This window comes from Molothrus ater, chromosome 11 (genome assembly GCF_012460135.2).
Source record: "Molothrus ater isolate BHLD 08-10-18 breed brown headed cowbird chromosome 11, BPBGC_Mater_1.1, whole genome shotgun sequence".
NCBI classification, from domain to species: domain Eukaryota; kingdom Metazoa; phylum Chordata; class Aves; order Passeriformes; family Icteridae; genus Molothrus; species Molothrus ater.
This window is the reverse complement of record NC_050488.2, coordinates 1921008-1936444: the sequence shown is the minus strand read 5'-3', so window position 1 is coordinate 1936444 and position 15437 is coordinate 1921008. Positions and strand designations below refer to the sequence as shown.

At 54.0% G+C, this 15437-nt stretch overlaps 1 protein-coding gene and 1 long non-coding RNA gene across 6 annotated transcripts in view; one reads left to right on the top strand and one right to left on the bottom strand.

Annotated features, from left to right (window-relative positions):
• Positions 1-4281, bottom strand: part of LOC118700303 (EF-hand and coiled-coil domain-containing protein 1-like) — a 41512-nt gene extending 37231 nt beyond the window's left edge. For all 5 annotated transcript variants that reach the window (XM_036404699.2, XM_036404694.2, XM_036404696.2 and 2 more), the window contains exons 1-2: positions 2112-4281; positions 414-820 (exon numbers count right to left, since the gene is read on the bottom strand). In XM_036404699.2, coding sequence (XP_036260592.1) covers positions 414-820; positions 2112-2747 — 1043 coding nt within the window. In that variant the 5' untranslated portion in view covers positions 2748-4281. The remainder of the gene's footprint in view (positions 1-413; positions 821-2111) is intronic.
• Positions 2072-10126, top strand: LOC129046804 (uncharacterized). The gene is made up of 3 exons (XR_008508573.1): positions 2072-2603; positions 4247-4406; positions 6130-10126. It is a non-coding gene; the product is annotated as an uncharacterized LOC129046804 (long non-coding RNA).
• Positions 10127-15437: the final 5311 nt, after the last annotated feature.

Here is a 15437-nt window from a genome sequence, read left to right as displayed (position 1 = left end):
AGCTTTTATACAGAATGGAGAGTCAGCCATCTGATTACAGCTGGCTTGGGATGGGACCTAAGGACCAGGAAAGGCAGCAAAAAAAGTAAGTGTGTTGGAAATGGTTTTTGAAGGACTATCAGCAATTTGTGCTGGGACTTTCCTGAAGCATTACTATGCTGAGTTCAGTTGTTGTGTGTCTGAGGAGTATCTTCAGCTCTCTGTAGATCAGCACCCTGACTTTGGCCTGGAAGACTCCCAGATCTCCTAAAGACCCCTACCAAGAAAATGGATGAGCAGCTTCTAATTTCCCTCCGGCAAGATTTTACAAGGAGTTTTGGAGACATCTAATAAGCCACAACCAGAGATTCTCAAACTCACTTGTGCCCCAAGACTGTGATTTTATAGGCACTTTTTGTCAGACTCCAACCTACCTGTAGTGCTGCAGTTGTGATTCCAGCTGCTGGATGTGTATCTGCAGATGTGGCACCTCCTTAGCTCTCACTTCCAGCTCCCTCACTTTGCCAAGACTGTTCAGGACAGCGTGTCTGGCCTCTTCCACCTTCCTCCTCATCTCTGCCTGCTCCCTCTTCAGGTTACGGTTGCAATCTTCCAGGGTGACCAGAGCTTCCTGAGAGCTCTTCAGCTCCTTCTCCAGCTCCTGGCTGAACCTGATGGCTTCTTCAATCTGCCCATCCCTGGAGCTCCACATGAGCTCCATTTCCTCCAGGACATCTTGGAGGCACTTGGTCTGGGAGTGCTTCTGTGTTAATGGTCTCTTCCTCCCTATGAAGCAGGGTCCTTCTCCTGTATGGCTGGCATGGCTCTTCCGCAGTCCCACCTGTAATGACCAGGAGCACAAAGCAGGGAGAAATTGATGGGTTTTAATGAAGACTGAAAGTGGCTGGATTGTGCTTTGTTGGTTTGGTTTTTTTTCAATCCCATAGAGTTGATCAGCAACTAAAGCTACTTGACCTTTGCCAAATACAGAGAGAAGGAAACAATCTCTGGAAAGTTGTTTTTAATACCTAGCTATGCATTTAATTTTCAAACTACACCCTTCTCATGTTATTGCACAAGTTTCTGTGTAGCTTTCATGTCATTACTATGGGTCTGTACTCAGGAGTCAGACAGTGTGCTGAAAAAGATATTTCCAATGAAGTTGTGTTCAGGGGAAGAGAGCAGGGAGCAGCTGGGGGGGGGGGGGGGTGTTCTGGAGCTCTCCTCTTTGTCATCTTCATTCTTCCTGGGACTTCCGAGTGGTGACTTTGTGTTTGCTGCTGATTTCCTTTGCCTTTTTTAGATGAAAATGGTAAAAGTGTCTCTGACCTGCCTTGCTGGACATTGTGAAGACAACAGTCATCTACTGCAGGTGGAAGTGTCACAGGTGGAGCAGAGTTCTGGGAGTGCTGTGTTAGTATCAAATCACACCTGGTGAGCCCTGCCAGCACAATGGGTCCATGCTGCCCTTCCCTGCTCTGCCTGTTCCAAGCTATTTCATGCCAGAGGAATTGAACTGCTGTTAAGTGTGTATGTGTGTCACTCGGGCCAGTACGGCAGAACCAGCAGAATCCAGCCCTGGAATTAATGGGGCTGTGCAGAGGAGCCCCAGACTATTCATCAGCCTGCCTGCAGAACTGGCTCCAACTCTGAACTCTCGTGACAACACTCTGAGGAAAACATCCTTCTGATATTTCCTATAGGCACTTCTGACTGAGACACTGCTTGTGCTTGTGCAGGTGGCAATCCAAAAGTTCTTTCTCACTTCAGGAAAAACCCTGCACTGGTGCACATCCAGCATGTGGTATCAGCACATGCTGACTGCACATGCAGTAGAAGCAGCAGCATTGTATGCGTGGGTTTGTTAAGGTGAACTCCCCTACCCTTTTAACAAGAGTGCTCATCACAGCTATATTTAATGGTACACCAGTGCCATACATTTCTCCTTAAGGCCTCCCTGTAACTAAGCTTTGCTAAAAAGTTAATGCCGAGGATGAAGGAGCAGCTTCGGTCTCAGTCTGGCAGTGGAGGGGTTATAAACACTGACTCTCCGGGAGCAGCATCTCTCCTGAAGCACTCGGGGCAGCCGAGCCGCCCCCGGGAGGCCGGTGCAGAGGCCGGCCCGGACTCACCTGCAGCGCCAGGCACCGCGCATCGCTGCTCTGCAGGGCGGCGCGCATGTCCTCCACCAGCTCCCGCAGGCTGCCGTTCTCCTCCTCCAGCGTGGCGATGCGGTCCTCGGCCCGCTCCAGCGCCACGATCTCCTCGCAGCACTCTCGGGAGCAGGGCCCCGGCGGCCGCCGCTCGGCGCTGCCCGCGGCTCCGCGGCCGGCGGGGTCGGTGCGGCGGCGGCGTCGGGGGCTGCGCAGGCGGATCTGGGTCTCGATGTGCTCGCTCTCCTGGCCCAGCGGCAGCCGCGGCCCCGCGCGGGTGCTGAAGTGGCCGCAGAGCCGCGCGTGGAACTGGCGGAAGGTGAGCTCGGCCGAGAGCCCGTCCCACAGCCCCGCGCACTCCTCGGGCTCCGCCGCTTCCTCCAGCCCCAGCACCTGGCACAGCGTGCGGAAGTCCTCGCCGGGGATGCGGCCCGAACCGTCGCAGTCCAAGTGGTGGAAGATCTCCTGCAGGTACTGGTCCAGGCCGGTGGCCAGCACGACGATCTCGTTCTCCACGCCGCGGTCCAGCCCGTAGTGGTAGGCGAGGGCGCTGACCAGCCACTGCGTGCGCCGGGCCGGCCGCCCGTAGGGGTCCCAGCCCTCAGCCGGCTCCATCGCGCCCGCCCGGCCCGCGGCGCTGCCCGAGCATCCTGAGCTCCCGCCCGGCCGAGCGCTCGGCCCCGGCCCGCGGCGGGGCGGGACGGGCGGGGCGGGGCCGCCGCCGCTCCAGCGCCGCTCGCCGAGCGCCCGGCTCGCCCCGCAGCGGAGCCGCGTCCGCCTTTGTCCCGCACGAAAAGGGATTCCGGCAAAGCGGCCGGGTGCCACCCTGCTCCGTTTGTCTGCCAAGCCTGCGCCCCAAGTGTGTTTCTCATTTCCTAACTCTTTTCTCCCTTCCGGTTTCTCTTTAACACAAGCAACACAATAACATCGTACAATCCACTTTGACAACTCAGGCTTGTGAACCGAGTCAGTGCCTCCACTAAATTAAAACCCCAATGTGCGTGAAAGCCGACCTTCTGTTCGCTCAGACCCGCTCACCTCTGCAGATGAGGTGACTTTATGGTCTTGCTGGGTGGGTTTTAAGAGGTCTGGGATAGAGGTGAGTAAGCGTTAAACTCGTTCACATGAGCTGCCCAAAGCAGTGACTTTAGTCTCTCTTTGGCTGGGGAGTAGGACCGGCGTTGCTGAACACAGGCAGCAGCACCGAGCAGGGCTCCTCCACCAGCAGGGACATGCCACGAGCCAGGAGGGGACCGTGGCACCCGAGGGGACCGTGGCACCAGCCGTGCCCAAGGGCTGAACAGGGTGGCAAAGTCAGGTGCTGCTAACAGGCTGCATTGAGAGCCCAGGCAAGGCATGGTGAGCAGCCAGCAGTTTGGGAGCCATCCAAGGAGTCCTGTCAAGAGCAAATTGTTCTAATGTTCTCTCTAGGACAAAAAAGGAGCAAATCCAACTGATAGGTGAGGAAAATGAATTCCAGTTGATTTAAAGCGCTGCTCAGTTCAGGGTTGCCTTTCTTTTGAGTGCACTGATGCTAAGAACTATTTTCTCACATATGGTGGGGTTTCTCTGCAAACAGGCTTTGATGAGAAATTTCTGATGAGCACATTTGCTTTTGCTCTTTAAGAGAAGTCAAGAACATGAGTAGCTTTGTTGAGGAATGGAGAATTGTTTGTAGCTCAGGTGGAGCCTTACATTTTAGCACAGAAGGAAGGTAAATCACAGGTTTAAAGGCTTTCCCCTCCTGGAGTGACACACTTTCAGAGGAGTCTGTGAGGAAAAGTCCCCTCAGCCACTGCCAGGGCTGTCTGCCTCCTCTGCAGGCTCAGTATTCTGGGAGGTCCACGAGCCTCGGCTGCCACTGTATTTTCCTCTGAATATTTCTTGTTGTGCAGTACACAGGGAGAATATTCTGTGCTAGATTCCCCTCTGGGCTTTGAGGTAAATCTCAGTAATTCTGGTGATTTTTATGTCCAGATGAACTTTTTATGGATAGTAAGGAAAAGGGAAGAAGTACTATGGAAAATTAATTGCTCAAAATGTGAGAGGCCAAACCACACTAAAAATGAAATCTAAACTGAAGAATTTTTTTTTTATTTTTTTTTCCCTGACAGGTAAGCTAAAGCATGCAGTGCTGATAAAGTCTTGAAGAGATGCAACCAGCTCCCAACTGTATGAAAATCAAAGCGGTAAAGGATGAGAAAGGGAATGGGAAGAATCTTCAGCCCTTCCTGTTGAAGGCCCAAGAAAACTGACTCTGGCTGTGGCCCATAGGTAACACGTGCTAATTGTAGAGCAGAGCAGGTGCCCAAGCTGTTGGTGGCCCAAGCCCTGTGTGGCTGGCCCAGTTGCAGTCCTAGCTGGACCAGGGCGGCGGGCTCGGGAGGGGAGGAGGTGGGGGGATCTTGGAAGGCTTCCACTTCACGGCCGGGCTGGGGGGCCGTGGGGGAGGCACGGAGGGCTGGTGCTCTGCTTTCTTGGGCAACTGCTGCTGCCGAGGCCTCGCGTGAGAGCTGTCAAAGCCGACGGTCTCTGGGCTCTCTGGGGGCGAGGGAGAGGCACGCCTCCTCGCCCGGGATGCTGGAGTGGCAGCAGCGTGACTGTGGAGAGAGGAGGTGGCTGAGGCCCCAGCTGGCAGTGGCACACAGGGAGCCTCGTGCACAGCAGGGCCCAGAGCTGGCAAGGCTCCCCAGCACGGCTGGAGCTGCTGGTACAGCTTGGCCCAGCTGCACAGCTGTCCCTCAAGGCCCCGGCCAGCAGGGGACGGCTCTGGGCAGGCTCCCTAGCCAGGAGCTGGCCCCAGAGCGCCTCTGCCTTCCAAGGGCAATCTCGTCCCTGCTTTTTCTCCTCCCAACCTTGCTGTGCCTCTGCCCTGTGCCCCTGGTGCTTCTCTGGGCCAGGCAGCCTCAGTGGGCGCCAGCACTGGCTGCAGCCCCAGCGGGCCCCCCAGGACAAGGCCCAGCAATTAAGAGGCAAATGAAAGCACTGGGCAGCAGCAGAACCCTCAGCAGAGTTCTTTGGACAACCATGGACTGGCCACAACTCCACAGCAGCCTCACTGGGAATGTTCCCTGCCTATGAGCAGCCTTTAAAGGAAGCTGTTTGAGGTAGAGAATCACAAAACACTCACCATTTTCTCTTCCAGCAATACCAGATTCTTGCACAGCAAATCACCAGGCAAAGTTCTGCACCAGCCACAATGACCGTCAACTTAATCAAACAAGATCTTTCCCAGCAGAAAACTCTTCTCCAGATGTTATCAGTACGTGTTGAGGTCCCAGCTGCATCTGTGGGAGCAAAGGGGAGTGTGAGCCTGTGCTGTGCTGCACTGCTGAGCGGGCAGCACGGTGCATGTGGGCAGGACCTTCTCCCTTTCCCCCAGAGCTGGGGCCTGCAGGCACCTTGCCACCCCTTGGCACAGGCTGTGCCACCCAACAAAGCCCAGCAGGCCAGGAGGGGAGCCCGGGCGCAGCGCAGCTGCTTGGGCAGTCGCTGCTTGGAGGGACACGGACCAAACCCATCCCTGAGCAGCCAGTGGCAGCCCTGGCCCTCCCTGCCCCGTGACAGCTCCCCCAGCCCCAGGGCACAGAGTCAGGCCCTGTCAGGACCCAGTGCAGCCCCTGCCCAGTCGGGAGCCAAGGCTGGCTCTGGCCCTGGGCTCGCAGCAGGGCTCCCGCTCGGGGCTGCTCCTGTGCCTTGGGCCTCTGGGCACTCAGGGCCGGCTCCGGAGCAGCTGCAGCAGGAGGGTCGTTGGTGCAGGAGTCCCCTTTCCCCGGGGCTGTAAACGAGCTCCAGAGGCCTCCAAGCCTCCAGAGGCACCTCCAGCTTTGGCTGCTTCTGTGCCGTGCAAGGGCAGGCCGTGGGGGAAGAGCTGCTGCCACAGAGCCCTGCCAAGGGCTGAGAATGGCACAGCAATTACCTCCTGTACCTGTGCCCATGTCTGGCATCTCCGGCTTTCCTGCATCAGAGTCTGGCACAAAGCCATTGCTTCCTATAGGATATGGCCCCATCTGCATGGATTTTTGCTCCATCGCTTGAGAAAGGAAAAAGGACAGCTGGATCAAATGGAAACACTCTAGGATGTTGCAACTTCAGGAGACAATACTTGTCAAGTCATGGCTAAGGATAAGGAAAATGGCCAGGCTACTGGGGTTGGGCCAGGGCCCTCCCTCACCGAAAAAGCCCCTACACCTGATCTGCCTGGAGACTGGGAAATTGCAGGGGATCTCAGGGTGTGCATGGCCTGTGGTGCAGTTTGGGCTGCCTGTCAGCTGATGCCCAATGCCTTCCTGCAGAGGCTGGGGAGAAGCTGCAGCCAGGCCAGGCTGGGAAACAGCCCTGCAGGGTGTGGAAGCAGCAGCGGGACAGCCAGGCTGCCATGGATCCCTTCCCGCTGTGCCGGGCACGGCGTGTCCAGATGTGCAGCCAAAGGCCCCGGCTGCTGAACCCCAGGACAAGGCTGAGGGAAATGCACCCACCACGGCGCCTCTCCAGGTCACTCAGCATCTGTTCCAGATGTTTGGCTGCCTCCAAGGATTTCCTCTGTCCTCTGTCTTGGTTGTTCCATCTAAGAGGACCTGAATGGAAAGTTCCATTTCTCCTTCAGGCCCAAGTGGCAGTGAGGGCACCTGGGTGATTGGTGCCCTCCAAGGCACTCCCTCGGCTCTGCCTTCCACTCAGGAGCAGGGCCAGGGGGGCCTCGTGCCTGCAGTGGCCCCACACTGGGATGGAAGGAGCCCCTTGTGGGGCAGTCGGGGCAGAAAGGACGCCCTGGAGCTGCCTCAGCTCTAAACCCAGCCCCAGGCAGGGCCAGGGCTTGGCAGTGGCAGCAGGAGCAGCTCAGGCTCCCTGGGGCTGGCAAAGGAGCTGAGAAAGGCTCAGCCCCGGGGCACAGCCCTGGGCCTGGCCCTTTCCCTCTCTGCTCTTCTCCGTGGCTGCACAGAGCACACGGAAGGACACACTGCCATTGCACACGGGAGGAGGATGGACAGGTAAATGCTCCTTCCTCCCACTGACAGTGATGCTGTGGGATCACAGAAGGGAGCAGGGCAAGATTTCCAAACCCTGAGATTATGTTAAGGGACAGGCCTCATGAGTGAGCCCTTGCCACATGGACACTGATTATTCTGGCAGGAAAAGTACACAGAGAACTTGCCTCCACCATGCCCTGGATTCTTCATACTGTCATTCAACAGCTTTTCTATATCAGCCATGTTCTGGTCCCAGTCTAGAAGAGAGCAAAGATCAGAACTTTTCCATGGTGTGCTGCGATCCCCCTCTGCCTATGGGAACTGGGCACTGCAAGGGGGTTGCGTAAGGCCATGGGAGCCAGATGTGAATGGACAAGGCCAAAGCTGTACAGGGGCCTGGGAAGCTCTGGGCTGGCTCCTGGTCACTCTCCACCCTCTTTGCAGGCCCTGTGACACATCCCAGGAGAGGAAACAGGGACTGCCCAGGGCCCAAGGAGGCTCTCTCCCTCCCCCAGAGGAAACCCTCCCTAAAGGCCTGGGGAAAACCATCCCCTGCGCTTCCCGAGGGAGCGCTGTCCCGGCAAAGGGGAGCCAGGCTGCCGGCTCACCTGCTCCCCGCGCTTGCAGCGGAGCAGCCTGGACAGCCCTGGCAGGCAGGGCCACGGCCAGGAGGAGCAGGAGGAAGAGGCGCAGAGCAAGGGCCATGGTGCCTTGCCCTCTGCCAGTCCCGCAGCTCTTGCTGCCACCGCTGTCCTGACACTGCTGTTCCAATGCCAGCACCACTGCTGCCACCGCCGCTGCTGCCGCAACAGTTGTGCCCAAGGACTGACTGCTCGCTCCTCGTGCTGCTGTGCAACCACGGGGCTCTGGCACCTCTGTGACCTCACAGCCTGCTGTGACCTCATGGCCAGGGTGGAGTTGTGTGGGGAGTGGGATCTGCCTTCTTTGGGAGGGAGCTCATCCTGCCCAGCTGCTGTGTCCAAGGGCTGTGACACAGTCCCAGCCCAGCTGATCTCACAGGCTGGGCCATGAAGGGATGGAGAGCAGCCCTGCCAAGAAGGACTTGGGGGTGCTGCTAGATGAGAGGCTGCACATGAGCCAGCCATGTGCATCCAAATGAGAGTGCCCAGCAGCTTGAAGGAGGTGATTCCACCCCTCTGCTCTGGTGAGACCCCACCTGGAGTACTGTGGATGAGGTTTTACAGCGACCTCTGGGAGCCATTGAGAAGTTTGACAAGAGGATCCATGTTTACCCCTGAAAGAATTCCCTACCAAGGTTGTTGACATAGAAACCAAGAAAGAAAGCAGGATAAATAAGTGAAACTTGCAACTGCCTATTCCAAGAAGCACTTTGCTTGTCTCTTGTGACCAGTGAGTAAAGTGTAAACTTAGGAGCTTTGTAAGAATGTAGAACAAGCATGCATGCTAGAATAAAAACAGGGTTTGAAGCCTTCTGGAAACGGAATGTGTTGCTTTGTTTTGTCTCTGTCTCGACCACGACAGAGTACTGCATCCAGCCCTGGATTCCCCACACAGGAAGGACATGGTCCTGTTGGATCTGGTCCAGAGGAGGGACAAAATGCTCTGAGGGCTGGAGCCCTTCTGCTTTGGAGACAGGCTGGGAGAGCGGGCGGTGTTCAGCCTGGCAGAGAGCAGACTCCAGGGAGACCTGATTGCTGCCTTTAGGACCTTAAGGGGGCTTGTAAAAGAGATGGGACAGAACTTTAATAGAACCTTCTGTGAGCAGACCGAGGAGGAATGGTTTTAATCTAAAAGACGGTTGATTCAGACCAGACAAAAGAAACCCATTTTTTTCACTGGAGGTTTTGAAAGCCTGGCACAGGTTGCCCAGAGAGGTGGACATCCATCCCTGCGGACATTCAAGCTCATGCTCTGAACAACCTGACCTACTTAAAGGTGTCCCTGCTCACTGCAGGGCATTGGACTAGATGGCCTTTAAATGTCCCTTCCAAGCCAAGCCATTCTGTGCTCCTGTGCACCATCAAAGCAGTGCTGGATTAGTGCTGGGGTGATGATGTGACACCTGTATTTTGGTAGTTGTGTCATTTAGCAATTGGCTCTGAGAGGACTCAATGGCTGGGCAGTGAAGTCTGCAAATAACAGACAGTGTGCTCTTGGAGAAGGAGGAGAGGAACACAGCTTACAGTTCAGATAAATGCCAGCATTTGGCTGCCCATTCCTGGTTAAGAAATAAAGGAATGTCCTGAAGATCCCTTCATGTGGGTGCATTTTTGGCTGTATCGGTACTTGTGTTCTGTAAAACAGGTAAGTTGTTAATGCTTCTTGCCCCATTTATCACCGGATGAAACCCAAATACTGCATTGCTCCTTGTCTACTTGCTTCCAAGTCAAGGCAAATTTTTTTCATGGTTGAGTGGGACATATTCATCTGTTCACTGTCGTGAACGGTGGAAGAAATGCCTCACACAATATGCGTGAATGGCAAATCCCAAAGTTTATTGAAAGCTCACGCATATTTATATTGGTGTTAATGAAGCTTATACATATTGCAAAAGCTGAGCTCATTATTGGTTAAAGCACACTTAGATCAACCACACCTACTTCTATGCTCTAATGATTATTTTGTTTCTATGTTTGCATTCTTCTAGCTTCTCTACCTAGGATATCTACATTTTCTGGCAAGCAATTTTCTCCCCCGTCTTCCCGTTTCAGCAAAGGTCACTATGACCTTTGTCAGTGATTGGACACCGGTTACATAATCCCCAGCTTGTTTCCTCTATCCTTATCCATCGGTATCACATCAAAATGGCCTTTCTCAGCTAACCAATTATCTAAAAAGCTCTCTACAGTTCACAAGCAAATTCTTCTTGCCATTCACACAGTGGCAAGATTGCTTTGTGGATTCGCTCTAAACGGACTGGAATTAAGGCCTACCTCTCACTAGAATTAACGCTGATGTATTGGGAGGCAAAGTTTTGCATAATTTGTCCTGGTGTCTGGCACTGTAGAGAGTTGTTCTGGAATTAAATGACACTTGAAGAGACACGTGTAGTCTACCATACTTCTGGCATACTAGAAGTGAAAAAACAGCCTTTGAAACATGATTTTATCCTTTCTTCCTCCTCCTCCTCCTCCCAGGAATTTCAGTCTCTGAGGTCTAAGCTCTTCAGCTGCCTCACAAACATTGTTTTAATTCAGACAGGCGTCCATGCCTTGAGCCACAAATCAGGACTGTGGCTGTGAAGCTTGAAGCAATATAGGTTTATAGCACTAAAAGTAATAATCCATTCCCAGGTTAAGCCAAGTATTTCCCAAGTAACTCTACTTATCCTCAGGGATGTTTCAAAAAGGATCATTGTAAAGCTGGGAAGGGGGAGAAAGAGTGGTCATCAAAATTAAAAAGACAGCTTTCTGAGATCTTTCTATTCCTGTAAAAAGAGAGTCAAAATTGTTCACATATGGAACATTGACTAAGATGTGAACTAGAGATTGTCAAATAATTGGGGAACAAAAAACCCATAAATAAAAATAAGTTTACATGTAGATAATAAGTAAACCATCATGCTAAGAAAAAAACCAGACCTGCCAAAACTAAAACCAATAAGGCTGTTTCATCTGTCTCAATACAAAAGAATTGCTGAAAAGAATCAGAGATCCTCAAGACCATTACTATATACAGGAACGTCCAGGCATAGGGAAAAAATGGAGGAAACTGCAGTGTGCAATTCACAGAGGTAACCTGGAATTTACTGGTGGATTTGTTGCAAAATTTCTGAGAGCAGACTGGAAAAGCATAGGGACTAGTCAGCCCATGTGTGGGCATTTACAGAAGTGTGAGGGATGTTTCTGGGACCTACGGCAGGGGAGAAAAGCATCACACAATCACTGGGACAATGTCTTTGCTGGCTGTAGACTTTTTGTCAGTCAGTTCCCTGGGGCTGGGGGAGCTGTCACGGGGCAGGGAGGGCCAGGGCTGGCACTGGCTGCTCAGGGATGGGTTTGGCCCGTGTCCCTCCAAGCAGCGACTGCCCAAGCAGCTGCGCTGCCCCCAGGCTCCCCTCCCGGCCTGCTGGGCTTTGTTGGGTGGCACAGCCTGTGCCAAGGGGTGGCAAGGTGCCTGCAGGCCCCAGCTCTGGGGGAATCGGAGAAGGTCCTGCCCGCATGCACCGTGCTGCCCGCTCAGCAGTGCAGCACAGCACAGGCTCACACTCCCCTTTGCTCCCACAGGTGCAGCTGGAACCACAGCACGGTCCTGATTCCCAGAGGGGTGCGAAAAATGGCAATCATTTGTTTTTCATATTTTAAATATTTAAATAGTGATACCATGGTTATAAAAATAGCAATATCATTAGAGTGATAAAAATTTTGGACAATTTGGATTAGGAGAATAGGAGACAATAGAAAGAAAGACTTACGGTCATCTGGGTACCTATTTTCTGGACAGCATGAGCCCGAAAAAGAACATATGTTAACGGAAGATTAACCCTTAAAAACAATAATCAATTGCATATTCATACATCTCATACATGGTGCATAAATTCGATTCAAACACAGGATTCTGTCTGGTCATCGTCAACTTCTCCCTCTTAATCCTAACCAGCTTCGTGAGGGCTGAGCAAGGCAGGAAGAAGTTAGTTTCTTCTGATAGGAGAGCAATAAATTCTTTCTTGGTGAAAGATTTCGGTGTCCTGTGGCAACTATATTTGCAAAAAGCCAATCATAAAATACGCATTTTTCAGAGGAGCTCAGAATGGATTGCTGTTGGGGAACACTGTTTGCTTGTGATAAGGGCAAGTTTGGCCTTCTACTGATGCCAGGAAAGATTTGGAAGTGCTCAAAAGAGCCCTGACTGCAAGCTTCCCTGTTGCATTGCATGTTTTTGACTGTGTTTTGGTCCTAATAGTCAGTTTGATAACTCCCCCTTATTTAGTATTGTTATAGCATATTTTATTAGCAATGGGTTGCTCCTAACCCCCCTGTGTTGTTGGTTTTGCCCTAGTTGTCCATCTCCCAAAGACCTGCCCTTTGTTCCCTGTTCCGCCTCCCATTGAATGTCAATCCCTCCCGAAGCCTGCCCTTTCTCTAGAAACTTCCCTATCCATTTGGTATCCTTCAAAACCCTATTGGCTTGTTTAAGTTTTCCTCCTCCCTTGTAATCCTCTATTGGTTTAAACATTGTATTCCCCGCCTTGTGTTCCACCCTCAGTTTGTCCCAATTGGCTAAAGATTGTAACCTCCCCAGGGACCTCTTCAGTTTAGGAATCGGTGTATGCCTTTAATTCAGTGTCTTTGTGTCGCTGACTCTGCAGGGACTAAACCTACAGAATACGTCTCCCTGTTCCTTGTCCCTACCCCCAAGGCAGTCCACCCGTGCTGTCAAGCAGCTGTGCCCTACAGCAAACCCCAGAGCTGACAGTTTGCTGGGGGCAGCCCACTCTGGGTGTAGGTGTTGGCAGCCAGTCGGGCTGAAGAAATCGGCACTGCAGCACTTCCCGAATCAGCTCTTGTGTTGCAGTAAAGAGATGGAGCTGTAAGCCCAGTGTCCGGGTGGTAGCAGCAGCAAAGCCCACCCAGCAGCAGCACAGGCTGAGCTCCATGGCCAGGAGCAGCCGTGGATGGCCACGGTGTGGGCAGGCAGGAGCCAGGCAGGGGCTGCTGTGAGCAGCGGCGGGGCCCCGAGGGCTGGGGGAGCCCATGCTGAGCGTGCCTTGGCTGAGGGCACATTTCCTTCCCTGGCATCATCTGGGCCTGGAGCTCCTCCAGTGGCATGCCCAGGAAAAGAGGGAAGCCATCAGTAGGTGCTTGCCTTGAGAGCAATGGAAAGAGGCTGGGCTCTGAAGGAATTCCTTCATAGCCAGAGGGATGAGCTCAGAGCCCGTCAGAGACTGGGCCTGTGGCAGCCCAGGATCTCTTATGAGCAGAGTGGGGATTTGGCTCCCCAGGCCTCATCTGTTCACCCAGGGACACATGGTGAACACACGCACTCAGAAGATAGCTCAGCACTGTTGCTGCTCCCTGAGTGTTATATTTGCGTCCCTCTAAAGGCATGCAGGGGCCTTGGGTCACCTCTGTGCTGTGCAGGGGACTGGGGACACCAAGAAGTTGTGCAAGGAATTTAATGGATGTCCAAAGGTGTGCAGGGGCGTCTGCAAATTGAGCAGGGCTCGGGGGGTCTCTCGTGAGGCACACAGGGGGATTTTAGGGTGGCTGAGGACACCCATATGATGTGCAGTGGGTTTGGGTGTCCCCTAAAGCCTGCAGCTGACATTAAATTGTGCTAATTAGACTCTGTCCTATCATGAGTTTCTGGAACACATTTCCAAGCCTTCCAGCTGCAGCCCCAGCAGCAGAACCCTCAGCAGAGTTCTTTGGACAACCATGGACTGGCCACAACTCCACAGCAGCCTCACTGGGAATGTTCCCTGCCTATGAGCAGCCTTTAAAGGAAGCTGTTAAAGGTAGAGAATCACAAAACCCTCACCATTTTCTCTTCCAGCAATACCAGATTCCTGCACAGCAAATCACCAGGCAAAGTGCTGCACCAGCCACAATGGCCATCAACTTAATCAAACAAGCTCTTTCCCAGCAGAAAACTCTTCTCCAGATGTTATCAGTACGTGTTGAGGTGCTGACTGCATCTGTGGGAGCAATGGGGAGCGTGAGCCCGTGCTGTGCTGCACTGCTCAGCTGGCAGCACGGTGGATACGGCCAGGACGTTCTCACTCCCTCTCTCCCCTGAGCTGGGGCCTGCAGGCACCTTGCTGCCCCTTGGCACAGGACTGCTCAGTACCTGAACCCCTGAGCCTGCATGCCAGAATTCCTCTGTGCTGTGCCCTTCTGCTCAAGGCAATACTTGTCAAAGACATGGAAAAGGACAAGGAAAATGCCCAGGGTTTTGGAGCTGCTCGAGGACCCTTCCTCCTGCAAACAGCTGCCTCTCTGCATCTACCCAGAGACCGGGAAATCCCAGGGGATCTCAGGCCCGTGGTGCAGTTTGGGCTGCCTGTCAGCTGCTGCCCAATGCCTTCCTGCAGAGGCTGGGGAGAAGCTGCAGCCAGGCCAGGCTGGGAAACAGCCCTGCAGGGCGTGGAAGCAGCAGCGGGGCAGCCAGGCTGCCATGGATCCCTTCCCACTGGGCCGGGCACGGCGTGTCCAGATGTGCAGCCAAAGCCCCCGGCTGCTGAGCCCCAGGACAAGGCTGAGGGAAATGCACCCACCACGCTGGCTGTCCACATCACTCCGTTTTTGTTCCAGATGTTGGGATTCCTTCAGGGACTTAGTAGCTCCTCCAGATTTCTCCTTCCTTCTCAGGGGACCTTAACAGAAATGTTTCCATTTCCCATGAATGGATGCCATAAAAGCAGGGCTCAGCCTGTGGGGCCAGCAGGGACACACTACTCACCCCTGTGATGGGAGCTGGGCTTGCGTGCAACATCCACCAAAGGGCCTGGGAAAGTCCTCCCTGCAGACACCCCTGTAACTCAACAGCCACAGAAGCTTCTGCCATCTCTGCTCAGCTGCACGGGCACCACTGAGCCGCAGGAGCGGTGAGGGGATCGCGCAGGGTGAGGGCACACACGTGCATGGCTCTGTCCTGGCCCCTGCAGCGATGTCCCCCTGGCCCAGCTTTGGGCTCTGAGCTGGCAGCTCTCCCAGGGGAAAGGCCTTGACCTACCCTCCCCATCTCCTAGATACCCACTAATGGGTATGGGTTGGGAATCCAGATCATCTTTATCAACAGGATCATCTTCATCAACAGAATCATCTTCATCATAAGGTTCATCTGCAAAGAAAGGCAGGACAGAACAGCTCCTGTGACACTGCTGAAGATTCTCCTTCAGGCCCGAGTGGTAGTGAGGGCACCTGGGTGATTGGTGCCCTCCAAGGCACTCCCTCAGCTCTGCCTTCCACTCAGGAGCAGGGCCAGGGGGGCCTCGTGCCTGCAGTGGCCCCACACTGGGATGGAAGGAGCCCCTTGTGGGGCAGTCGGGGCAGAAAGGACTCCCTGGAGCTGCCTCAGCTCTAAACCCAGCCCCAGGCAGGGCCAGAGCTTGGCAGTGGCAGCAGGAGCAGCTCAGGCTCCCTGGGGCTGGCAAAGGAGCTGAGAAAGGCTCAGCCCCGGGGCACAGCCCTGGGCCCGGCCCTTTCCCTCTCTGCTCTTCTCGGTGGCTGCACAGAGCACACGGAAGGACACACTGCCATTGCACACGGGAGGAGGATGGACAGGTAAATGCTCCTTCCTCCCACTGACAGTGATGCTGTGGGATCACAGAAGGGAGCAGGGCAAGATTTCCAAACCCTGAGATTATGTTAAGGGACAGGCCTCATGAGTGAGCCCTTGCCACATGGACACT